Raw genomic sequence first — 25889 nt, 5'->3', positions numbered from 1 at the left:
ATGCTGAGATTACGTTTGTACTGGGCTCTTTGCGTTTGTTGTGATCCTGCTGATGAATGTTAATTAGCTCTCTCTGCTGCTTTGTACTCCTGAGACTAATAAAAACATGAAATTAAAAGAATTTGCCCACGGTCTGTGAGTGCATTGCGATATCCTGTCCAATGTATCCCCTGCCTTGTGCCCTGTGACAAACTGGCATCCTGTCCAGATCGTCCCCTGCGATGAACTGGCATCCCGTCCAGAGCGTCCTCTGACTCGTGCCCCCTGCTGGACTGGCGTCCCGCCCATATTGTGCTTCCTGAACTACACTCTACACTCACCATAACCCTCCAATGGATAAGAAGATTAAAAAAAAGGATAGTACATGTTTTTTCTTTTTATAGCATTTTTTTTTTACATTTGAACCTAATAAGCAGACGCCTCCTAGACACAGGTGGACATAGATTGCCCTCTGCCAATGCTACATACGGGGGATCGAGGGCCCCGGCTCTCCAAAAACACAGCTGGCGTTATGGAAAACCTAATTTTCAAAACGGAGGAGTATTTTGTACATGTATTGCCGGGAGTAATTATGAATCAGGATTTCCTTGGCACTCCAACCTCAATTTAGTATAGTTTTAGTTTGAAAAGCACATTTGAGAACATTTAATATATTTTTCCAAGTACTGGGAGCAATATTCACCTCCATTCCATGAATGTGGAACTAATTCTTTGTTTACAATGGTAATAAATAGGCGATATGCTTGGCTGTGATTTTTTATTTTATTTTTTTTTTAATGTGAAGTTTATCTTAGGCTGCTCGTGCTTAATCACACACTGGATACCCCTACCCTTTTATATCAACAGACTACAACAACAAAAAACAGACTCTACCATTAAAAATCCGCCAACTGTATTACGGAAGTTCAGTTCATGTTTTAATGCCGTGAACTCCGGCTGTGTGTGGAGAGCCATCTCATTCGTCAAAATGAAAGGTCATTCTGAGGTGTTGGGGTGATGGATCACCCTCTGCGGCCTTCAGCCCTTCTGAATAGCTGGTGTAACGTAACTCAAAGCTTTTTTTATTTTTAATTTGTGTGCCCCTTTGCCCCCACCCAAATCCCCAGGCCATGCCATCCATATTAAAACGATAAAAGCCCAACACACGACCCTTGTGGTGGCCGACGGCTGACTTAGGTTCTGTTCCAGGTCGCCCAGGAATATTCGGGTTCATTTGCTGGGACTTTACACCCGCTTAATTGTTTTTCAGTTTGTTTAGAGACTTTTCTCCACTTTAGAACAATGTGGGTTGCAGCTGTTTCCTCGACATACATACTAATGCAAAGTTGTGTCGTGAGGTCATTTAGTGCTGATCCAAACCAATCTCTGAAAGTTTTCATTTCCAGATCTCAGGAATATCGGCCAACTTAAAATTAACTTTGATTAAAGTTATTAAACCGTGAAAGGTGTATGCAAGTTTTTTTTTTTTAGGTCTTAGAAAGCATTTCTTTTAAGGACTATTTTGCAAGTTAGGCTACTATTCAACAGACCCCCCCCCCTCCCCCTCCCCAAAAAAAAAACCCACCACAGCGAAATTATTTTGAAAATAATTTAATGGAAACACATTCATATTTAAATACAAAAAACTGAACGATTTATCACTTATAATCACTTGGATATTCTCTTTAATCAGCGTTTGACAGAGTTGAAATTGCATGTCAACAGAGTTCTTCGTGGACCCATTCTTGAGCACTGATGGACTGAGGGAACCTGGAAGACCTCTCGCCCCATTTTCGGCCCGTGGCAGATAATGTTGCACGTTCGGCAGTCTCTACATCAGTCTCACTAGCACACGGGTCACTGGGGACCCCAAAAAAATACTTTTCCCTCTTGGCGACCATTCCACATGCCAATTCTTTTTCCACTTTTTTTGGCGTATTTTCCAAAAAAAAGCTTAAATTAAGAATTTTTAAATTTCCCTCACAAAAACAAGGAAAATTAAGACAAATTATCACTATGTGGGACCGTCCTAAAAACAAGTTAATGTCAACATCACAGAAAGATGTCACAGGCATTCGACTTGAACCTCAAGTAAAATGGAAAATAAAGGACAATACGGAAAAAAACAAAACAAAATTAAAATAAGGAAAGCAAGACATCTGTCATTTAGCAGAGCCATACTTACGTACATGATGTAAGAGGATAAAAGCGGCCCAGATATCGGACAACCAGGAGTCCATTTGTCTTCCAAGATGCCATCCGATTTCAATGTGCTCTCAGCTGGAGAGAACACTAAGTCTGGGAGGTCTGACAACTTGCCAAGTCTGCCTCTCGAGCTAATTTAGGCTCATAATTATTTACGTCTATTTTGAGAGAATTAAATCCCTTTTTTTTGGCCGATAGAGGGACAAATTAAACTGTACCGGTGGTTCTGTGTTCCTTCTCCTGCGTTCTCTCTGAGCCTGAATTTAAGACCTCGTCTAGACTCACTCCCACCTCTTGGCACGCGTCAATGACCTTTCTCAGCTTATCAGTTTTACCTCCTTCTGCGGCTTCGTACAGCAGGCGCTGCGATGTGGGGCGGGGGTCGAGGTTCGGGGGTGGGCGACAGGATCGGGAAGGTGAGAGACAGAGACAGACAGATGGACAGGAGAGGAATGTCAGCAACGTTTCGCCAGTGAGGAGGCATGAAATTCTGCATTTTGGATCGGAAGAGGAGAGATTACATCTTTCCAGAGAGCGGCACACAGAGGCAGCTTCTGAAGCGCTTGACGGAAAAGACGGCGCACCTGGAGACACAAGAGAGAGAGAGCACCACCGGGATGTGGGACTGCAGAGAGGGGGAGTGGAACAAACACAGCTGTAGCGGCTAGACTATAAAACTACTAAACAAGTTTCTTATTGTATCATTTACTGGAAAACAGAGGAAGGTAGCAACTCGTCCCACCTCTACAGTTAGTACTGAGCCCTGAACAGAAGTTTTCACAAAACCATGTAAAGGCCAATTGAACTAGAACGAGAAGCCCAAGGTCAGGTGTGTGTCAGGTTACCGGCCTGCCTGGGGCACCTGCTCCCCGCACTCACCTCCACCTGTCCTCTGAGCTCCGTCTGCACCGCGATAGCTCTGCGGGGAGAGAGGAAGACAGAGAACGGCATTCAGCAGATGCTCAGCCAGTCAGCGGAGAAAACAGGAAGTTGCAGTAAACATCCAGAATGGGAGGGGGGGGGGTGGGTTTGACTTACATCTTCCAGGTAGCAAGGCAGCTGGGGAGGGAGCTGCACAACATCCGCGTCTGGACCTTGAGGTGCTGGATGTTGCCGTCCTGCCACTCACGCTGCAGGAACCTGAAGATGACAGTGGATAGCCCACATCACGCAGATTCAGATGCACTGTGTGTGTGTGTTGGGGGGGGGGGGGGGGGGGAGCAGCAGGCTGATAAGGAGACAGTCATGTGAAGCTGAGGCTGGGAGTGCGACATGAAGCCAGACAGCTTCTGATGCTCAGGCAGCACTTGCAAACCATCCTGGCCACAAGTAATGCAGAAGCTGAACAACGGAGAGAATTGGGGGGGTGGGGGGATGAGTTCGCCGAGTACCTGAGGACCAGATCAGTGTTGCTGGGCATGAGATAGCGGAGATTCTCCAGGACATAGGAATGCTGAGACTGGGGGAGGCAGTCCAGGTAGAAGGAGATCACCTGCAGATAACATGGCGAGGCCTTCAGACACAAACACACCAGAGATACAAGTTCCGGATCCCGAAGCTAACGGCTATCGGCTGAGCCAGGGGTGTGAGGACCTACCATTATGGGTACAGCCCAACCCCCCAGAGACAAAAAAACCCCCCCAACAAAGTCAACATTCATCCCGTAGCCAGAAAAGGTGGAAACCCGACAAATCCAGGACGGGCAAGGAACTTCAAAACATGACCATTCTTAGCAGTGTCAGCCTGTGCTGGAAATAAACCATTTTCTTTTATGGGAATTAAAGAACGTAGCAACACATTCTAGTCCTGGGAAAATGTCTTCACCGGCAAGACACCTTTCTTTATGATGGGGGAGTCAGGGAGACCCATCTCTCATTCTGCTGTCCAAGCTCAAGACTTTCCATGGACTCATCTACCTAGGTATCTGGGGGGCAGATGGGGACCAGGAGAGCAAAGGAGAAGGTACTGCTGGGTGTATTAACAGCCTGTAGCCCAAGACCGGCTCACGTTCAGTACCTTGTTGTGGAATCTGTAGTTGCTCCAGTAGTGAGTTGAGCTGAAGGGCACAGTCGTTCTAGTGGGGACTGTTGCCAGGCAACGGTGCACCAGATCCCTGAATATCTTCAGGTCTGTGCTCTTGCACTGAGGCCCAAGGAACTTACTACTGGTAAAGAGGAGATAACTGGGGAGAGAGCAGCATGGGTTAGAGCCCGAAGCAGGCTGCACTTCACCAACCCCAACAGCACACCAGCTAAAGTTATCCCCCATTGGCCCGGCTATAAACCAATAGCTGCACAAAGCAGCTAGCCTGCTAAACAATGGGTCTCATCTCATACGAGCTCCCTGTTAGCATTAGCAATGCTAGCCAACCCGCTGGGGTATTCTGAGCGGCTCATTCAAGACGGGCAGCTACACGCAACACAGGCAGGAAGGAGGCCAGCCGTTCTGGGTCCTGCACCAGCCACCAAAGGGACGGGGGCAGGTCGTTTTCTGCTTCTGGGCATAGCCCGAGGAAGAAAAAAATAAAAATAAAAAATCCACGGCACATGCAAGACGACTCAGCAGGCAAAGGTTGCAGGAGACGATGCATGGCACTTACTCCAACCACAGTTGCTGCACTGCGTCTTCTTGCATGACAGTGCCCAGTGCCCTCTCAAAGGCATCCACTGCTTCCCCGACGCCACCGTGCATGGACTGCCAAAGGCTATTTGAGAAATGACAATACAGACAGCTCACAAAGCAAAGGGGAGCTACGGCCCGACGGACCGCCGCTGCGTGGCTCCGTCCGGCGCGTCAGGGGTGCCGATGGCGCTGAGGGACTTCATGGCGTCCGCTGGCAGCCCCGCGCCCTGGCTCGGCCTCAGCGGTACTCACCAGTAGATGAGATACAAGTAAGGCGTCTGGTTGACGAGCTGGTCCTGCAGGTGACTTTTGATGCGAGGGGCTCTGAGTGTGTCCTGGACTGGGATACCAAGAATGTAGCTGCAATAAATAAATAAAATGCGACAGATGTTACTCCCATGCCTTTTTACCTTATCGCTCAAGAATTACTTGCTATGGTGTTACGTAAAAGTACAGCTTGAAGATTCATGGAAACCTGACGTCATTTTCAAAACCTCAATTTACCTAATTTACCTACAAAACCCTTCGCTTAAAATCAAAACCAGTCCTTGTTTTTCTCCTAAGGGTTCATATCCAAATATTCTGCGTTGCTTAGAAGAATCGATGCAAGTCAGGCACAGAATTACTACATGTGTAAAAATAAGTGAATCAGGCAATGCGGTTCCATTGAATAAATAATAGGGTTGACCAAAGACCCAATAAACCACAACAAAGCTTGGGTGGCCTCATATTTCCACTAAATCTGGGGGGGGGGCTTAGCCCTCCACACACAGGTGAGTAACACACCACGATATGATTCAGAGACCTCAGATGACCCCATGATGTGTTGAAAGTTCTTATCGGTTTCCAATGAAAAACAGCCAATGTAAAACGCTTCTAGATTCCTCACTCTACTGCTGCAATGTAAGCCAACCAGCATGGGAAGGTGGCCAACAGGACACCTTCTCGCAAAACACACCGCTGGTTGTCATAAATTTTCAGAAAACCTAAGACCTACCAAAAAATCTCTTTATTCCAACTGTCAAAAAGGGCAGGAAACAGCAGGGTTTGGCGCAGGTTTTTGCCTACAGACCTTGACAACTTGCCATATTTCAGGGAACCACGAGAAACAAACCAAAATTACATCAGTTGCAGTTTGCAAGCAGAAGTGCCAAGAACAGGTTCTAAAATATGAGGGTCCTCAACCATTCTGGTAAACTTAAGAGGAAACATCAGATTAAGAAATTTTACATTTCCAAATGACCCAGACCTCAAAGCAACTGAACATAATCTGAATGGTCCAGAAATGGGCCTGGAGGGATAGAACAAACAATTATTTAAAAATGGAGGGGGGGCTCAGAGATATGATTAATCGGTAACCACATGAGGAGTCTTAGCTGCTACAGGAGGGGCCAAAGACTGCTGCAGAAACTTCAAATTAATAAAAACCTTCTGTCTATCCACATAAAATATGGGAACTACGAGATACGGAAAATCCTGCACATTTGCCCTACTGCCTAGAAGCAGCCATTAAACCTTAATGACATAACACAGACTTCTATTCAACCGTAAAAGCTAAATGGCAAAGCAAGAACCATGAACACAATAAGGAAGACTCAGGTCTGGTCTTCCAAAATTGGAATTCAAGCACTTTTGACTGGTTCAAAAGGGAGATAAGACCAGCAGAATGGAACCCCTGTCTGAAGAGGCTTTTGTCAGAGGGAGAGGGTATCAGATGAAGAGCTCTGTGTTGTGGACACAGAGACCCCCGTCCGCCCTGAGGCATCCCAGAACGTTCCGTCCCATCATTCACTGCGGCCATGCCTGGGGTGACAATGCCTTTCTTTATGCAGTCTCCATGAAAGCCCAGAGGTTCAACCCTGTTCACTTCTTGTGTTCACAGTTAACTGCACACCACCTTGAGACAGTAAGATCCCCCCCCCACAAAAGACACACCGAGACTCAGGCAAATGTCCCCCCGCGTGCCGATCCACTGGGGGAGCGTGACGGCACCCGGGAGACGACTGCGGGTCTGTGTGCGCAACATCAGAACGTCGCTCAAAGGTGCCATCTCTCCGCAAACCTGCCAACCGTCACGTGTGACACGGCGCCCGCAGCCGCCAAAGGACTCTCTCTCCAGGCCGGCTCACGGTAAACGGCACAGCCAGCATGTCCCATCTCAAGTAGGCGACAGGAACCGCACTTTGTTTCTGTCCATTAGCTGCCAGGCGGCTGAATGCTGAACCACATCTATGCACTTGAGCGACATTAGCGATAGTGGTGTTGGGGGAGGGGGGGGGGGGGGGGGATGGGTACGGGGAGACCTCTTAAGTAAAACAACCTGACAGAACGAGTTTGAAAGCGCAGATGGGGACAGGGATTTTGGCGCTGAGAGAGTTTACTTTACAGAGAGTTGACGGCGTCTCCAAAGACTGATGGACCGAGCTGTTTGTTTTAGCGGAGAAAGGCTTCCGGCCCACAGCTCATACTGTCAGTGACTGAAATGAATTCTCTATTTAAAAAAAATTGATGGGTGACAGAAGGCACCCTTTTTAAAAAGGGCATCGGTACATCATTACGGGATGAATGAGATGACATAGGGAGAAGAGTCAGTCTGTCACTGGGGAGGAGGACCTGCCTTTGTTTCTCAAAGAACCTACCACAGCACATTTACGGGAAGCCGCTCGCCTGCCGTGTCCTCGCAGATAGACACAACAAATTCCTCGAATAGCGGCGCTGTGGCGGACGACTTCTCCTGCAGAGGGACAGATAAGATTGCATTGGACACAGAATGCTATTAGGTCATTTTAATGACGTAATCCCAGGTGGCGCTTTCAGAAGGAAAACAAAACTAAGAAAAGAAATATCATCACTCCACTAAGAGTAATATGCAACTGCATTGGAGCTCTACCAGAAAGTCAGTGCAGGACTTAAATTAATGGGTCTAATTAGGACGAGATCTCCTGGCTTTAAAGATCAGTTTCATTACCACTGGATGATTACTTTACAAAGCCGGGTTTGGTATTTACATAGGTGTCCAGCTGTGGTGGTCCAAAGGATTTATTTAAAAAGATAAAATAAAATAAAAATCTTAGCAGAACTGGACAGAGATCCCGGCTTGAATGTTCCATACTGTTCCCATAAAAGATTATGGGCAATAATGGGTTTTTCCTGGCACCTGCCAAGTTTGGGACGAGCTGACGATTATCGTCGTCTTTTCCAGACTAACCTGAGAAATGAGGAAACTGCAGGCGCGATAGAAGATCTCGGCATTGTGAGGATTCCGAGACCAGGTGCTCAGCCATGCGCTGACGGCCTGGTCCCCATGTGATGACTTCAAGTGGAGCCCCGCAAGAGCCTCCAGCAGGGGGCAGCACTGAGGACATGACTCCAGCAGCGACTCACACAGTGCCACAGCGGACTCCAACCTGCAGCACAGGAGAGGGAGTCGGCACCCATGTCCATGCCCAAGAAGTGTAACAGATGCGGTCACGACCCTTACTTTCCCAGCAGCTGGTTGAGGGCAATCAGATTGGTGTAGAGAGGGAGGCAGGCCAGAACCCGGTCACTGGGTGACAGTGACTCATCTGTGCAGTGACAGACAGCATCTGTAACACAGGACCACTGATGAGATGCCAGCCTTCCACAACATTACATTACAATGCCAACCATTGGGTCCTCCTTAACCATATCCAGCATTTCTGTCCAACATGAATAAAGATAAAGATCTAACCAAACAATGAGAATAGCTGATCGCAACATTCAACAATTACCTTGTCATCAACAGCAAGCATGGTAAGATATACGAGCACGTACACACCCTGACCACCACAGAGGAGTGTGTCACATCCCCGCACTCGCTCACTCATGAAGAATGTGCCTCAGAAGCGTTTCCCAGAATGCCGCATAATAAAGCCAATCATTGAAGAAACGTTTGACGCTCCCAAAACACTCGTCAAGGGGAAATCTGTGCAAACAAGACGTTTACCCGGATGCGTGAACCAGCTCTGACGGTAACAGTCTGGGTTTACCGGATTCCTTGGGGAAATCGAAGATAAATTGGGCAATTAACCCTTTGGTGACTGGGGGGAGGGGGGTGGATATTCAGGAATCTTTCCACATTATTCCTCCCTTCCAGTGACCTCTGCCTGACCCCTGAACCCCACTTTGGGTCACAGGGGGCTCCCCCCCGTAAGCCAATCCTATCCAGGCCTGAGGGTCCGATAGGGTCGTTCTGGGTCACCATCAGCTCACTTTACATTTTTCCTACCCAGTTTCCTGCTTGGGTTTGTTTGACACCACATACTTAACCATGAATGATCTTCTCAGCCTCCTGGGTACTGCAGGCAATGCTTCTACACGTCAGTCTCGCCGGCTGCTCACTGGGATCGAGTCCCAGGCAGGTGTAAAGCCTGACTGGGTCACCCTACTCCGTAACACGCCTATTGGCTTTCCTGCAGCCGTTAGGTCAAATCAACAGCTGTGTTCTCTTTTACAGGCCAGATTTTACAGGAAACTGAGAACAGCAGTGAATTACAATAGGGGGGAAAAAAATCCAGGCTCCAGAAAAATGTGCAAAACCTCCACAACATTAATCTCTTACGAATATTTATTTTTTTACATTCTGAAGCACATAGCAGATGCTTTTGTCCAAAGTGATGAGCTAGGGCTTTGCTTAAGAGCCCAAGCTGACGTAATTTCTCTGTTGGGCACGGGATTTGAACTCACAACCTTCCAAACAAGAATATCCTTGAAGATAAAAATAAAGCGAGCTTGCTCTCGCCTGTTTGGGTGTGTTTCTGATGGAGAGCAAGATGTGCCGCGCGAAAAGACAACTTCCCCACTGAGACCAATAAAATATCCCTGTTCTCTATTCTATTTGATCTGGTCAATCCACCAGCCCGGCTCACCTTCAAAGAGGGCAACGAGGACATCGGGAGCCAAGCTGAGGTCCTGCGCCGAGCGCCAGGGCAGGACAGGGGCCTCCTTGCACACGACCCGGGAGGGACTGGCTTCGGCGGGATCGAACAGGCTGGCCGGCAGGCTGCCGAACTCGCTGAGGTGGATGTAGCAGAGCCAGGCTAAGGAGCGGTCGGCGGGGCTCAGCCGCTGGGCCAGGCTTAGGGCTTTGCCTGGGGGCTTCAGAGCGTCCTGGACCAGACACGGGGGCGGAACACTGAGACACATCCAACCACACAATCTCAAACTGAAAAATGGGCTCATTCATTATTAAAACTTGTTTTTTACTGTGGCAATACTATATTCACAGTGTGGAGGCTTTTGGTAATGGATAGTATTATGTACGTAATCTGGTAAAAGCTATTTAAATTTATATTAAATTTCATAGCAGGGGAAAAAAGGTGTTACAGTATGTTACTCGCCATTTACTGCTATTTTGTAAAGGAAATATTCATGGTGAAGGTATGGGTCTGTTCCGGCCAATCGAAACAGGCCACACTGCCCCGCCCCCTGGAGGACTGACCTGTAGGATGGCCTGGGCATTCTGCCGGCGTCCACAGAATAGGCTCAGCTGAACCCTGTACAGCAGCGACTCCAGCAACTGGAAGGACAGACGCTCGGAGGTGGTGCCCTCCGCTGCCTCCCACAGGTACTGCAGCATGCGTCCGCACACGTAGTCCTTGCAGTCAAAGGAGCTCTCAATGTTCAGATACTGTGTGGGGGGGGGGGGGGGGGAGGAGGCTTGAAAATCTATTTCCATATTTCTAAGAAGTGCTGGCAGAAGAGTCCTGGCAAGGGAAAGTGGTTAATAGAAACATCCAGAGGCAGCGGTACCTGCCAGTCTGATTTACAGAACAGGCCTCCGTCACCTCACAGGCTGAAGGAGCTGGCAAATTTCGGAGGGGAATACAGGCCGTGACTCACTCCAGTCACCCAAAACATTCAGCAAATGTTTTGACGCTCACCCGTAACGTGCGATGAATTACTTCCAGTATGTGGATATAAATCATGTGAAGCGGTTTCATTGGAGGAGAGGACAAGATGGCTGGGTCAAATTAAAATTCTGACCAATCACAGAGCAGAAACTCAGGGCGACAGCCAGACATCGTGGCGACCGTGCACACTCACCTTCCACCAGACCTGGTAGTCCGGGGCGTACTCCACGGCCATCTCGCACATCTCCTGCACCTCCTCCCGCCTCGCCCGCCTGGAGAAGAGTGTCAGGTAGTGGCACCACACCTCTGGGTGGTGCCTGTTATCCTCCAGGGCCCGTGACAGAGTATTCAGGGCGGCATCCAGGCACTCCGACGCCGAGCTGGAGTGACGCGCGGGGGATGAAGACCAGCCTTCAGGACTCAACCACACTTATCATACTAATATAGAAGTTTGAGGGGGGGTAGCAGGATCCAAAAGGCGATCAGCTGTTGAACCCTTGACCAACAGCTGATCTAAATAAACGCCCACCCACCTCTCCTTCTGAGTGAGGTATTTGTAGGCTAGCTTGATCCACAGCTGTACATCTTTGGGACTCTCCAGCACGCTGGTCTCGAGGTTCGAGATGTCGTCCGTCTCGCCCGTGAAGTAGCGGTCGTCGTCCTGAGTGATGCAAGCGTCCATGACGGAGACCCCGGTCCAGCAGGCCTCGCTGCTGCTCTCTGGAGGCAGGATGGGGGGGGGGGGGGGTTACAGCCCGTCAGATAAACCAGAACACAAGTTCCATTTCCAGCTTGAGCTGTACAAGGTCACTTATTTACTGCCTTCCAATCGACAGTAAAGAGGACTTCCTGTTCTGTACATGGGATTATTACGAGACGTGTCTACTTTTTTGGGACAGAAAAAAAATAAATCAAAGTACAACTAGCGAAGGTCCTATCCCTGCGGAACAAACCCAGTTTGCATGCAGGCTCTGCATTCAGACAAGTCCGATGACCTGGGGCTGCCCCAGCAGGACTTTAGCAGATGCCTATCTGCACTGCCCTCCACATAAGCATCCACTAGGGACCACGAATGGCAAGCTGGCACTGCAGACCCCCATCGACCTCAGCGCAGACGCTCTCTGCAGAGTCCAGTCTCTGAAGAGAACTTGAAGATTTACGATTCAATTATTTCCAATCCCAGGGGCTGACTGGCTTAAATGTGTCACAATTTCCTGCCGGATAAAGTAACGTTTATGACGCGTGGCATCCTCTTTCACACGAAGCAGCCCAAAAGGGTGGCACTGCTCGATTTCACTGGCACACAACTCCGGGCAGCGAGACGAGGGAAAGATTCTCAACAGGTGTACCGTCAGTGGGAATATTCAGATAAAACAGCTAACGTCCATTTCCGGCTAAACAAAACCTGGACACAGACAGCAACGACGTCGTTTGGCTACACTCACCGGGAACAAACGAACATGTTGTTGGGCAATGAAATCGTTTTTGTACAGGCCACTTAAAACACTGCGTTCTACCTTCTCAGATGGTACAAATCAATAAGCAATAGAAATAATGAAGAACAGGTCTGCACTTAGCAGAATCAAGCTATTTTTATTATAGGTTGACAAAGGCCTAGTGAAGGAACATTTGCATTGAACCCATGGCAGATCCCTAATAAAAAGATTAAATCTTCAATATTTTGTATTATACATCTTATTAAATTTTTCCAGCTAGAAAGAACTAGGCGGTAGACATGTTAGCCAATAGCAGCTCAGTAAGCGGGGGTCCGCCCTCCCTGACGGTACCCTCTCACCGTATTTGACAGGCCCCGCCTCCTCGTCCGTGCTGTCCCTTCCGCTCTCCACAACCGGGACAGAGCGTGGCTGGGGTCTCCACTTCCGCCCGTCTTTGTAGGTGGTGAATGGGGGCACTAGTGACCAGAGGCACAAGGTGATGTCACAGACGAGTGATACGAGGTCAGACGGCAGAGCACTGAGCTCTGAGTTGAGCCGGGCTGGCTTGAGTGGGGAGGAGGGAGCCACGTACCGTGTCCCCTGCTCTCGTTCACCTTACTGACAAGCAGCACGGCCTTCTGGTCCATCCCCATGCGGTCCTTGTTTGGGCCAAAGAGCTTGCTGATGTATTTTTCTGTGGGGTGGCAGCACACATGCACAGCAAAGGTAAACAGCCATGCTAGCAGTTAGCATTCCAGGTACAGTGTGGATATTATACCCTATTGCTTACGATCAAGTAAACATGCACCATCAAAATCAAGGCAGTGGGGGTATGGGGTGGGGTTTAAAAAGCAGTTCATCAAATAATATGAAAGACTACCAAGGTACTCTACCATTGTATAGGTGAAATACCACAGAAAAGTTCATTTGATTTCACATCCATTATGCTGAGGAAAAGCTATGCATTTCTAAAATGTAAAATCATATATGGATTTTGAGGATGTCTATATTTCAGCCCTAGGATTGCAAGGGGGGGGGGAAATCTCCGGAAACTTTCCATTCTATCAGAGGTTAAGCTGGAGAATTTTGGAAACATTCCAAGTTGGAAACTTGCCATGGGGGTTTATGGGAATATATGGTAATTAATGAGAAAATTCCCAGAATTTTGCAACCCTATTCAGCTCAAGGCTACATGACAAGGTATGCAAACTGACTCACTGACAAAGCTTGCACATGCTCTGAGGCATTTCGTCAGTGAGTTTTAATGTCATATTCATAATACTGAGATTACGAATGTTTTTGTATATACAGTAAAGAATAATATCAGAACCCATAATATTACTGGGGAGGGGGGAGTAGTCTATCACCTGTGGCAATGCTGATCTCTTCATTGGTGGTGTTCTCAGAACAGCCAATCAGAGGCAGGCTGTAGGACAGGATGTCCTGGAAAAGCTGGTTTCCCTTCAAGGAGCAGTCCCTCATGTGCTGCCTGCGAGGGGGTCAGAGAGCAGCCTTCCGTAAGAGCGGGAGGGGCGCGGTCATGCCAGGCCCCCGGGACCCTCAGTCACTCACCAGGGGCAGCTGTCGTCGTTGCATGTGCCGGTCAGATCAAAGCGGCAGAAGCATTTTCGGGGCTCGATGGCGTTGCTGTACGACAGGGAGCTGAGAGACAGCTTCTCCTTTGTGCGAAAATACGGGCTGAACCTGGGGGGTGGGGGGGGGGGCAACAAAGACCACGTCAGAGGTCATCTCTGCGGGGCTTCCGAAGACCTTTCTGCTGAAGTTAAATGGAAAATGGTGGGTCAAACGGCGCACCTGTATGACTTGAAGGCCAACAAGGGACTGTGATACGGTCCAAACGGTGCCGGCTTCAGCTCAGGGCGGCCGGCTTGTTGGACTGCCAGATCCAGATCTGCAGGGAACTGCTGTACGACAAAATAGCCAAATAAGCTTATTTAGCTAATTAGCCATTAGCGCTACTAACGCTAATGAAACATTGTGACATTGTGGTAATTAAATCAGTAACCTCTTTCACTGCACTCATATGCATTTAACCTTAAATACCACCCTTTTTAAACTTGTATCTTGTTAAAGCAGCTAAATGATGTTTGCGGGTGCCCTAAAAGAGGAAGTTTTAATGCACCACTTATTCTTACACTCACGACAGGACGCAAGCCGGCCATGGCGTGACCTCACCTTCCTGGAGGTCGGCGTGCCCAGGGACCCGGCGGCGAGGGATGGCCCCATCTCCATCAACTCCGCCAGACAGGTGGACTGCCGGTATCTCTTCTGCAGGTCTCCCACATCGAGCCCCAGAAAGAGCTCAGGCTGGGCAAGGCCCTTCTTGCTGGGGTCAGTGGTCTTGCTGGGCGTAGCCTTAACAGGCGTGGCCTGTAGCTTGGGTTTAGTGAAGGAGCCCGACTCGCGGAAGGAGCGGCGGCGCCCGCCCGGGGGACAAGGAGACGTCATCTCGTCTTCTGCTTCCGGCTCCTCATTTGTCAGTACAAGTTTGTCCTGGGTAAGGTCATGCAGAGAGGGCTGGGGCAAGGGATAGGCACTAGGGGGTGGGGACTGGGGCGGAGCCAGCGCTGGGGACAGCTCAGCCTGCACCTCCCGGTTGCGCAGGGCCTGAGCGTCCTTCAGCATCTTGATCTTCAGGGCGTACTCTGACTCCAGCTGCTGCAGACGTTGCTTCTGGGCGATGAGCTCAGCAAACTGCTGCTCTGAACTGCGGGCAGGACCATCGAGGCAGAACAGCTTGCTGGGCTGGAGATCAGGAGCGGGGCACAGAAGCAAATTACCACAAAAGACCCCCCCTAAAGAACGCTAAGCCGTAATAGTTTAAGAGCGACAGTGGTGGGAGGAATGGGGAGCATGCATTCTGTGCTCGTGGGAGATGGGTCCAGGCAACTAGAGAAAGTAGGACTAAGACATCTGATTGGTTGGTACCTATTCCTCTTGTTACTTAAACCATCCTCCTCTACAATCTAACTGGTTCAGAGGGATAACCAATCATTTTCCGTTCTGCCCTCAGAACATTTTAACATACTTCCAGGAGCGAATCCTGTTTGTAGAGGTACCGCTTGGCTATATTTTCAATAATAGCACAGTAATAAGTACTGCACTAATATTAGCATAGCAAGATGAAAAACTGCAGCCTGCACTCACACTGAGGAAGGACATGTCGCTCTTGCGCTTGGCCCCCAGTCGCCCTGCAGCCGCCCGTGCCTGCACCAGGTCCCTCTCCAGCTTCTGGGCCAGGTGTTTCTTCACAGATACCCGGTGCTGCACTCGGTGGATCTACAGGAAGCAGGATTAACCATGCAAGGGCACCCTGGGTGAGCTCATCGCTAAACTCAGGGAGGAGGACCTCCAGCTCCCATAAACATCGGGAAAGCCTACTGAGATACTGTGCCCTCCCTGTGGCAACTAGAGACTCAGTCTGAGCACATACCACTAAGTTTTCAAAACTGACAGACTGTGGACACTGATCAGCTTGCCTTTGCCTCATGTAGACTACAGTCAGTTCATTCAAACAGGCGAACAGGCCACTGCGGAGGGCTCACCTGCTCTTGCAGCTTCTTCAGGAGGACGGTGTTGGCACTGACGATCTTTTCCGACGCCAGAAGCTGTTCCTTCAGCTTGGCCACCTTGGCCTCGGCCACCTTGAGGAACTCCTTCTTCTTCAGTTCCTGCTGGAGAAGGTGCTTGAGGAGCGCCTCGTCTTTCAGCAGCAGGTTCCTGGGCAACGGGGGAGAGGAGGACGTCTGCCATTAGCGCTACCTTATATCCCCAGATGGAAGGAACCTTTAATCCTATTGCAGAGTCATTTAGTCCCAGTCACGGTCTGTTCAGAGACAGCCCTCGGTTCCACCTTTACCGGTCTAGCACTCTGAAGCATTGAGATTAACCAAGACATCCAATACCCATATTTGTTTAGCAAGAACTTCAGGCCGATGGAGGAACATACTTGTGTTTGGTCACCCGGTTCTGCGCCTCGGTGACCTGGAACGCGGCAGCCACTGCCCACGCTTTTGGGTCCGGCTCAGGGTTCACGCTAGCAGGCGACGAGACGCCCCTGCTGGGGTCCAATTTCAGAACCCTTTGCTTCTCCCTGCTGCGCAAGGGGCCAAGAGTTTTAATAAGACCCATGTGGAATGACCTGCCCATAACCATATATTATAACTGAATAAAGGAATCACTTCACAGTCCCACGATTCCCCACATTCCAGGAGATTAGCCTGTGTGGAATACCTGGCGATTTCCTCCTTAAGCTGGCGATACTCCATCTTCTTGGCCTCCGGCAAGGCATCTGGGGTCCTCATGGGGTTATTCTCCTTCTCAGAACCCGACGTCATCTTGGGCTTTGCAGCCTACACGTCAATAAAGGACCATTAGGACCATCGAGTGACCCTGAACATTTACGGGACTCGGGCGCCAGTTTGTAGAGTCCCTGCCACACGCTTCGGGACGAAGCCGGCAGTACCTCTGCCGTCCTCCTGGCCTCCTTGATCATAGACTCCAGGCCTCCGAAGACGATGCGGGTGGAGTCGGGGGCGGCGCTGGGGGTCTCCCCCTCCGAGTCGCTGTCATCGGAGGCATTGAGCTGCACCACCACGGCCTTGTGTCGGGGCAGCTATGGGCAAAAACAGACGCCAGGCTACTTAAAACCCCCATACAGGCGTAACATCGCTTATCCTGCCTGGAGCCCTCAAAGACGAGGCCAGCCAACTCCCCTCAACGCCCTTGAGTCTGGCTTTAGCGTGCCGCTAACTGCGCACTCACACATGGACAGAACACTAATTACACGCTTCGTTTCACTGCCGAATGGCGGCCGGTGTGCATCACAAACTGAGGGGAGGGGGTACCAAACACCATCCGGACAGCTTCGCTCTGCACGTTAAATCCCTGCCAAAACTCTTTCAGGTTTGAGCGACGCGGCCGGCAGGAAGCGTCAGATCACCGCAGTCAATTTAAAAACATATTTCACTGGCTTGGGGCGAGTTAAACTGCCCGAGCCCTGGAATAAATTTAGCAAATCTAACCTGAGACTCCCGTCAAATCTGCGGAGTGAACACCCCCAGGGCGATCTGTCCTTCAGGGAGCCAGAGGTTGCTTGGACGATAGTGTGAAAAGGATCCCCCCCCCCAATCCACCCCCCAAACCCTCCCCCAACCTGAAACACCACAAAAGGAACCCACCCGAGTATGACATCACCACACAGCACAACAGAAGGACCCATGCTGTTGGGCAAGGCACAGACTTGGGCGGAATAAAAACAAAAGAGGAAGAGGAGCAGGATTCAGGTTCCTTTTAGCCGGGACAGGCCGTTGCCCGCGGTAACTGAGAGACACCAAAAACAATGTTTGTGTTCCCTGGCTTTCTAAAGCTAAACGTCTTTTTGTCCCCATTCCATCCAGCCCCATGCCGCCAGACCCGAAAACCCCAAAGACAGTGGATTCAGATAAATTTAGAAGACGCTCTATAAAAAGCTTAACAAAACGGCCGTTTTCCCATCTTTGATGACACACTAATATTCCATACGACACATGAATTTACTTGGTCATGCCGCATTACGACTCCGCACTTCATCTGGTGGAGGAGGTTTTTTATAGAAGGATGGGAAAACATTTTTAAGAATGACGGGAATTCCGGGCTCCCATTCAGAAGTCATGGAGGTGGTCGGATGCAAATACCCGCTTTATCCATTCAATTCATTTCAGCGAAACAGGGTGGATAAATTTTTAAACTTAAAGTTCCTCAAATATGATCACAATAAGGTTTGGGCCTCTTGTCACACTTCTACTGGAAGTACAAATAATTTCCAATATCATCTAAAAACAGCATAAACGTTTCTACTTTGATTTTTCCATGTCATTTTAAAAGGTGATGGCATTTCACAGAATTAGCAGACCGTATTTCCCTTCAAGTGTCCAAGGCTTCCAGCCCTCTCCGCAAACCTCAAGATGCCTGAGCTACACTGTAGCCAAACAGGGTAAGAGAAGCCCAACAGTATACATCTACATAGCTCCGCACAAATGTACTGAGCACTAGCCATTGTGTAACACTGACAGATGGGAAGCCATTAACGTCCTATTCTGTTCTCTCAGCTTAAGGTGAATTCCACTCAAAGATGGGGAGGGGCATATCATATCCACCAACAGTGACCATGGCTCTGCAGGGTAGGTCTCCGTGCATGCGAGGTCGGCAGTATGAGCCCTGGTTTTGGCAGAATAGTCCCGTCTCTGGTGGGCCCTTGAGCGGGGCCCTTAACCCCCCCCAAATGCCTGACCCTGCGTTTGGACCTCAAGCCTCACTATCATATACACACATAGTCATTCCTGCTATAACACTACTAACGCTTTCCTGAAAAACCTCTCATTCACTAAAAACATGCAGTAAAATACACAACCATGACTCCAAAACATAGTAACTTACAAACAAACACAATGAAATAAGCAACAAAAACAGGGATATCAGTGACCGAGTGTGTAATTATGTGAATTTAAAATTAGAAAGAACATTATTATATCATAAACGTTGTATATGGGTCTTAGGAGTCTCGAGAGTTGCCTAGTGACCACTTCTACCGAACGTGCCAAAGTCACTAACACGTCGATTACAGAGAGTTGGGAATAGTGAGTCAGAGCCACCATTCGGCGGCATGAACAGATTACGGTAAACGGAGGGGTGCTGAAGGCAACATGGCTATAGACTGTCGACCAAACGCAAATGTGAGCGAATTAAATAAATAATAAAAAAAAAAATTAAAAACACTGCTATATAATTTGTCAAATATTTCTAGATTTAGAATCTAAGGCTGAACTGTGCAATGCGTGGATGTAAAAATTTTGATTCTTTTAGACGCACGCATGCACACACAGATATTCCTATACTTGTGAGGACCGTTCATTCATGTCAGTCCCAGTCATGACACCCTTAACTCCTACCCAGCCCTAACCTTAACCATAAGTAACTAAAAATACAAGACTTTTGGCATCTAGTTTTTTGATTGCAGTCACAGATTTTTAATGAAATTAAGTTTCATCTTTCTGACTGGCCTCTGGTCCTCAAGGTGTTTTATGTCAGGATTTGATGTGGGGTTTTTTCTGTGGGGGTGTGTGTGTCATTTTCACTGGCACAGGACGTACCACCAGGAGACGGCGAGAGTGCCCGCGGGTGAACTTCACACTCTGGCCCCGCGACTGAGACTCGGCTAGGCCGCTCTTGGGCGCCGTGTGGAAGACGGGGCCCACCAGGGGGGATGGAGGGTCGCTATTGCTGGACGTCTCCTGTGGAAGGATAAACACGGTGGAAACGACGGCTCACTCGCTTAGGCTGAGGCACAGATCCTGAGTGATTAATGGTGTTTTAACCTGATCTCTCAACACCAGAGGCAGGAAGGAAATGTTCTGTTCATTACAGCGCAGTCTGACATCAGACACAAATCGATATCTGGCCAGCATAACTATAACCTCCTCTATTTAAACTTTCTGCATAAACTAAATTACCTAAACATCGATTCAACCCGTGTTTGGCAGGGAAACGATTAACAACTCATTAACGAAAGCGTTTTTCTCCCAGACACTATCATAAACGTATCAAGCTATAACCACATAACATGGGAAAGAGTGCCCTCTACAGGCCACATGGAGAACTGCTCAGGCGTCACGATCCCCACCTCAGATTTGACAGCACGCTTGTTGGCCAGGGACTTGAGCAGCTCCTCCCGCAGCATCATCTCTTCCTCCTCCTCTTCATCAGCAAAAGGGGGTTTGGGGGGCTGCTCAGGTTCATCTGGAGGCAACGGGGGCAGGGGCGGGGGGGGCGCCATTGATGCCAGGGCAAAGGGGTCCAAGTAACGATGGTCGACATCTTGCAGAGCCTGAGACGAGAAGCGACCGAGGTCAGAAAAAGTCCTGCTGGGGCAGGACCTCCATGAAGTCTACAATGCCAGACAGCCAACACACAAAGCACCTTCCGTCTCCACAGCGAAGCTACGAGTGTCAAGCGAGCCTTTTGGAACAGACACCCACCGTGCTGTGGGGTGGAGAATCCACAGGAAACGCCGGTATCTGATGCAGGAACGGGGGGCCCTCACCCAGAAAGGGCTCGCGTGTGGGAGAAGCAGCTGTTCGCAAAACACATGAAAGAAAATCTCACCCGCAAGGCAAGGACAGCCAATTTCATCACTACTCTCACAGAAATACAACATGCATCACTGCCATTTGGGTCACGAACAGGAAGCAGAGGGGAAAATCAATGCGGAAGCTTCTCCCCTACCTGGTGAGCTGGTCTCGCTGTCCGTTTCCATGGCCACCTCATCGTAGTTGTCATACTGGTAGAGGTTTCCGGAGATATCCAAGCCCTGTTTGCCCAGAGACTTCCTGTGTTCGGGATCTAAGGACTGGAACAGAGAGTACCGGATCAGGACTGCAACATCCATCACGGCGGAGCCAAGGCTGCTCCGGCTAAACCTGAACGCTATGGCTGATATCCACGCCCAGCTCCATGGAGACCATGTTTACTACACCAGTGGGCCACTGGGACTGCCATGAATCATACTGGGAAGGGTTGTGCCTCATACTCTGCCTTTGTTTTTAATCATCCTTCGAGAGAGTAATGATCATTCTCGTGCTGCTCAGGTGATTCCGTAGTTCAGACTTAAAGTAAAGCATGTGTCTGTTAAGGAGTATTATGTACTGAGGAGGTAAAATGTTTTATGTTAAATCATACTCCATTCATCCTCTTTGCACCCATTCATGCAGTGCAGGGTCACGTGGAGCCTGGAGTCTATCCGAAGGAGCTTGGGGAGAGGCAGGATTACACTACCTGCATGTCTGGAGTCTACAGAGGAATCATTTACATCACTTTTTACATTTATATACTTAGCAGGTGGTTTTGGTTAAAGTGACATGAGGAAAACTTGGAATCAATGAGCACAACTAGATGATAAAAGGTCCTTACTCAGGGGCCCAAGAGTGAATACTGCCAGCCACGGGGTTTGACCCCACAACCTTCAGGATGCAGGCACAGGTGAGTGGGGGACATGCAAGCCCTTTTGTTCCCCTGCAGCCATGAGTCTCATGCAGCTGGTCGAGTAGGACGCTGCGGGGCTAACCTTTCCGCGCGGCCGCCGCTGGCCCCCCACCAGCTTCATGAAGCGGTTGTACTGCTCGTCCTGGTTGGAGAGGTCGCGGATCTTGCGGATCTCGTCTTCCCGCTTGCGTCGCTCCTCCTCCTCCTGCTGCTCCTTCTGGTGCTGCAGTTTCCAGGTGCGCAGCTGCTGCTTGCGCCACGCCTGCTTGGCTGCCGAACCTGCGACCGGGGGGGGCCCCCATGTCATTCATTTTTATATAGCGCCTTTCATTTTGTTTATAGTGCCGCCAGGGCGTCCCATCCAGAGCAATTCCCTGCCCCAAGGCCTATGCTGCCCAGGAGAGGCTCCAGGCCACCCGGTCTTGGATAAAGACAGAACATTGACTGACTGAATGCTTTTAATGACTAATCTATGCAAAATATTCGCAGGATACAAAGCCGGCGACAACCTGGATGGGAGACCAGACCAAAAGGGAGACCAGCACAGCGGTTGTCTCACCCGGGCTAACGTTCTTCTTGCCCTGGTGAGCCTTGGCCGCCGCCTTGCCTCTCTCCTGGGCCGGCTTGGCCTTGATGATCTTCTCCTTGCTCTCCTTCATAACCTGCTGCTCCTTCTGCTGCCACTTCTTGCTGGCGGACTGCAAGGCCAGCAGCCGCAGCTGCAGCTCTGAGAGCTCGTCGTCCTCGTCCCGTGGCTGTAGGTGCGAGGGGAGAGGCGGCCAATAAGAGGCTTCTAATTGGCAGAGGTAGCCAATCGCAGGATCATTCATACAAAAAGGAGCCATGCATTAATTACCCAAAATATATTGTATGCGAAACGATATCTTGGAAGAAAAAAACAGAACAGAATGCTGGTTTACACAGCTAAATGCCAAGACATTTTTGTGCAGTTGTCCGTGCTCGCATGCACACTAGGGGGTGCTAAAAGCACTGTTCACAAGCTAAAATGGAACCCCACCTTTGAATAGTGATTCATCCCAACTTTGACATAGTAAGACAGGGAATTCCAGTTTCAAAATTAGCCCCGGATGTAACAACTCGAGACAGAATGTTCTGAACAGCTTCAGACAACAGTATCTCTGAATTATGCAGAGATGAAATCCCTACAACTGTCAAGAAATTGTTCATCTGTGCGCACTGCCTTGACACTTTTTTCAGTCCCCTTGGGAAAAGAAAGCAAGCATGCGAACAGTATAAAGATACGAGAAACACTAGATACGCAAATTACTGAGAGATTACTGCGGAATATAAGGAGATGTAGCCGTAAACACGCTTGGCGTCCTCCAAACCAGCACTATGTATTTTTCCACATTTGTGAGTTACTAACTTTCTGTGTATCGCCTGTGGCTTTTGCAAAAACTCCCAAAAAAAAATCCCATGTAATTTCTTATGCCGACCCTGCGATATATCAAAACTGCGATGGGGAAAGTCAACCAACTTCTTTTACTGTACATTACATCACATGTGAAGTGAGTCTTACATGAGGACTGTACTGGACAAGGAAGGAAATAGCAAAAACAAAAAATCACTTATGGGCCGTGTGACTTTCATACCAAGAGTATGAGTCTTCAATCACCAACAGAAAACCACTTCCCACCACAACAACATTTTTACCAAGTTATATTCATTCTTCTTTCCCTTTCATGTTGAAAGGCAGTGATTAAATACATATAGGTTACCCAGATCACTTGGGCATTTATATACATCAACAAACATACATTCTATTTCGAATAAAATGTTTGGCTCTTCGGTTAAAAGACAAACTGGTGACAACCAGGGAGGATCATTATTGCACCACATTGGAGGTCACGTGACTCATGTTTGGGGGTTGGGAGACAAATGTTTGACATCACCTAGAAATTACTGTAGAATTTCATAGAGAGTGATTTCTATGTGTCAACAAAAAGCCTAAAGTTAACTTATTAGCATTTTTATTACCTACATGCCTTATCGTGGCTTGTGCTTCTATGTATCTTGCCTAAAAGTTAAAGCACCAGTTCTAAATAATCTAGCTCCCCTTATAGCAATGATTCTCAAACCGATCCTTGGCAGCCCCAAGAATATCCATGTCTTTGCTCCCTCCCAACTCCTGTCAGGCAGAGAGCAGGAAGAGAGCAAAAACATGGACTTTCTGGGGGTCCCCTAGGACCGGGTTGGGAAACACTGCCCTATAGCACCTGAAATGTTAAATCACTGGCACGGTCTCTGATGCTGCATCAGTCGGCCATCCGTAGCACCCCAAAGGCTGTCAGAAGACCAGGGGCCTGGAGGTTTCAGACAATCACTCCTATTTGCCCTTGCTGGCCCGTTTTCTCTCTCAGAAAGCCAATCACCCGACCACAGGCAAGACAGCAAAATGCTGATTGGTGGACAAATGCCTCTTGGAGCCTTTGAGGCAAAGGAGTAGCTGTTTGGATGAAAGTCAATTGGGACACGCCAGTCAGTTTAATGTGGAAAACGAAACTGATCAGATTCGACAGCATCCTCAGCTACAGCGGCCCCCTGACCTCCATTTTACATCATAAACATGGCATCAGTGAACCCATTTAAGAAGAGTCACACTCCTAGTCAAGTAAGAGACCTGTCAAGTTAAGCATGGCCTGTTTGCGCTTCTGTTTACCTTCACAGGAACACCAGCACGATCCTTGTCACTCACAGAAGATATATTCGATAAGATGATATCAGCTTCCTCCTTTTCCTCATCTTCCTCTTTGTCTTAAAGATAAAAAAAGTGTCCCTCAGAAGAACATGGGAAATTAGAATGATTACCCAGCATGCTTTTCATGGGATCCACAGTCTGAGCTGTGTGCCAATTTCAAATTTTTTATTACGGAAGCAGAGACGTGAGCAGGTTTCTGTCACACGCCTATGCCCAGCTGTTCAGGAAGCCAAGCGGATTTAGAGTGACGGTCTGTACCTTTCGTCTCGCTGGGTTCAGTGGGACTGGCCCCCTCCAAACCGGCTTTCTCCGGTTCTTTGGTGGTTTTCTTGTTCATCTTATCACGCTCTGCAGGAGTTGGCAGCTTCTGCCTCAAAGGCCTGAGATTAAAAGCCTGAAAAACCTTCTTCACCCTTTCTGGACACACTGATTCTTCAGTGGCTGCAGCAGCTTCTGTTTTAATACTGTCCTCCTTCGACCCTGGTACAACATTAACACTTACGGCGGCCTGCTCTTCTTTTGAAGAAGATTCCTCCTTAGGCTTCAGTGCCATCTTCTCCTCATTCCTAATGCACTCCAACTCCAGTTGGATCTGCTTGTACTTCATGAGCAAATCCTCAAAGCTCTCATCAACACCATTTTCGGCTTTGGCAACATTATATGCTGGCTTTCGGGCCTGAGTCCTCCCGAATACCTTTTCTGAAGGCTAGAGTCAAGGACCAACATATTTACTTGTTAACATAATATAGAATGACTCCACACATTGGTCAATACACGCCTAAGAAATGGTATCAAGCAGTCCAGCCTAGTTTATTGGGTGGGGGGTAATGGATCAATGTATGACAATGGTCAACTGGACAGAACCAGGACCATAAATCGGATCTCGTTCTCCGTGCAACCATCTATGAAATCTGGTAATGAATATATTTCAGCTGCTCTGGGGACAGCAGAAAGATCTGGAATAAGTACGTAGTAAAAATAGTTTACTAAAAAAAACAAAAGCCATGTAGAAAACTCTTATTACTGTGTAACCGCAGTTAAGACGCCCATTTTGTACGCCATCTGTAGGTCAGAGACACACGCATCCGAAACGGGTGTAGAAAGAAACTGGAGATCGTGGTGAATCATCACGAACCGTGTGCACCGTGTCCTGTGCTGTTACACAGAAGGGATCGCTGCGCATTTTCTGCATGTCCCAGCCTGTTGCATCGATGTATCAGACAGGCACGTTACATTATAAATACCTGAATCGTCAGAAAGATCGTTTGTATCTTAACCGTGACCGACAGAGCTGGTACTCGAGCGACGCCGACATTAAAGGATACGCTTTCTCAGCGGGGACTCCTTCCTGTTGTTGTAGTTCTCACCAAACTCGAAGCGGCCCGGGGGAGGCCTCGCGTTCTCCCTCCCTCCCCCACCATCTCCCCAGGCTCCCCGGTTCCAGTCCCCGCGGGGCTGATTCGGCTTCCCCCGGTACCTCAGTCGGCCCAGAGCCGTGTGGCTCCGCTCCCAGAATGAAGACCGAGGGCAGGGGTCGCCGTGCTGCCCCGGGAGCGGTCGGTCCGGCCCGCTCGGTCCGCCCAGCAGTCTGTGAGGGGGTAGGAAGGACGGGTGCGGGTGTGAGCCGCGATTAAACGGCCCCTTGGCACGGAAATCCGCCCCGGGTGCCCCCATGGCGGCGGGTATTGCCCGAGTCTGGGCTTTGCTTTTTCGGTTACACCGCGCCGAGCCGACAGAACTAAGCACGCCGACACTAGGCCTCGTATCCCGGCGCAGAAGCTGCTTTTCGTCGGCGTCATCGTCGCAAATCTCGCCGTCTTCCAGCTCCCCTTCCTCCTTCGGCGACCCGCCACTGGCACTGGTCTCCATTATCAGCGACAATCGTCGGGCAGCAGTCGTCGGATGGCTTAGAGGCGGACTCGGCTTGGCAAGCCCGGCTGCCTTACTGCTTTTCTTCGTATGGGGATTCCCCTCCCTTGTCCTACCCAGAAACTTCGGTTGCGTCTGTGAAATATC

General features: G+C 49.2%; 1 protein-coding gene across 2 annotated transcripts; it reads right to left on the bottom strand.

The window, feature by feature from the left end:
- Window positions 1–1574: 1574 nt before the first annotated feature.
- On the bottom strand, window positions 1575–25872 carry LOC111851731 (zinc finger C3H1 domain-containing protein). 2 transcript variants are annotated; one of them, XM_023826919.2, is made up of 35 exons: window positions 25199–25872; window positions 24132–24572; window positions 23835–23929; window positions 21714–21909; window positions 21237–21433; window positions 20399–20522; window positions 20152–20246; window positions 19797–20000; window positions 19267–19407; window positions 16602–16751; window positions 16370–16488; window positions 16086–16232; window positions 15682–15856; window positions 15284–15415; window positions 14312–14881; window positions 13931–14040; window positions 13688–13819; window positions 13483–13604; window positions 12708–12809; window positions 12475–12591; window positions 11213–11399; window positions 10873–11059; window positions 10268–10456; window positions 9696–9936; window positions 8288–8393; window positions 8015–8213; window positions 7446–7540; window positions 5059–5166; window positions 4784–4888; window positions 4201–4366; window positions 3576–3676; window positions 3223–3324; window positions 3064–3103; window positions 2706–2768; window positions 1575–2547 (listed from the first exon to the last, which is right to left on the bottom strand). In XM_023826919.2, exons 1-35 carry the CDS (start codon window positions 25740–25742, stop codon window positions 2392–2394), a joined length of 5958 nt encoding a protein of 1985 aa, XP_023682687.2. In that variant the 5' UTR covers window positions 25743–25872; the 3' UTR covers window positions 1575–2391. The 2 variants fall into 2 exon arrangements, with proteins under 2 accessions (XP_023682687.2, XP_023682698.2); XM_023826930.2 differs by having other exon boundaries at window positions 13931–14037.
- Window positions 25873–25889: the final 17 nt, after the last annotated feature.

This window comes from Paramormyrops kingsleyae, chromosome 1 (genome assembly GCF_048594095.1).
Source record: "Paramormyrops kingsleyae isolate MSU_618 chromosome 1, PKINGS_0.4, whole genome shotgun sequence".
NCBI lineage: Eukaryota > Metazoa > Chordata > Actinopteri > Osteoglossiformes > Mormyridae > Paramormyrops > Paramormyrops kingsleyae.
Note: the sequence above shows the minus strand (reverse complement) of the source record. Positions and strands in the feature narration are given on the sequence as shown.

What these genes read in the sequence shown, in the direction of transcription:
- LOC111851731 (XM_023826919.2), bottom strand. Translation starts at nt 25,742, where the DNA reads ATGGAGACCAGTGCCAGTGGCGGGTCGCCGAAGGAGGAAGGGGAGCTG. An exon ending in GCAGTTTCCTCATTTCTCAG is followed by an intron (nt 7,541 to 8,014) that starts GTTAGTCTGGAA and finishes GTCCCTCTGCAG; the next exon opens with GAGAAGTCGTCCGCCACAGC. An exon ending in GTGCAGCAACTGTGGTTGGA is followed by an intron (nt 4,367 to 4,783) that starts GTAAGTGCCATG and finishes CTCTCTCCCCAG; the next exon opens with TTATCTCCTCTTTACCAGTA.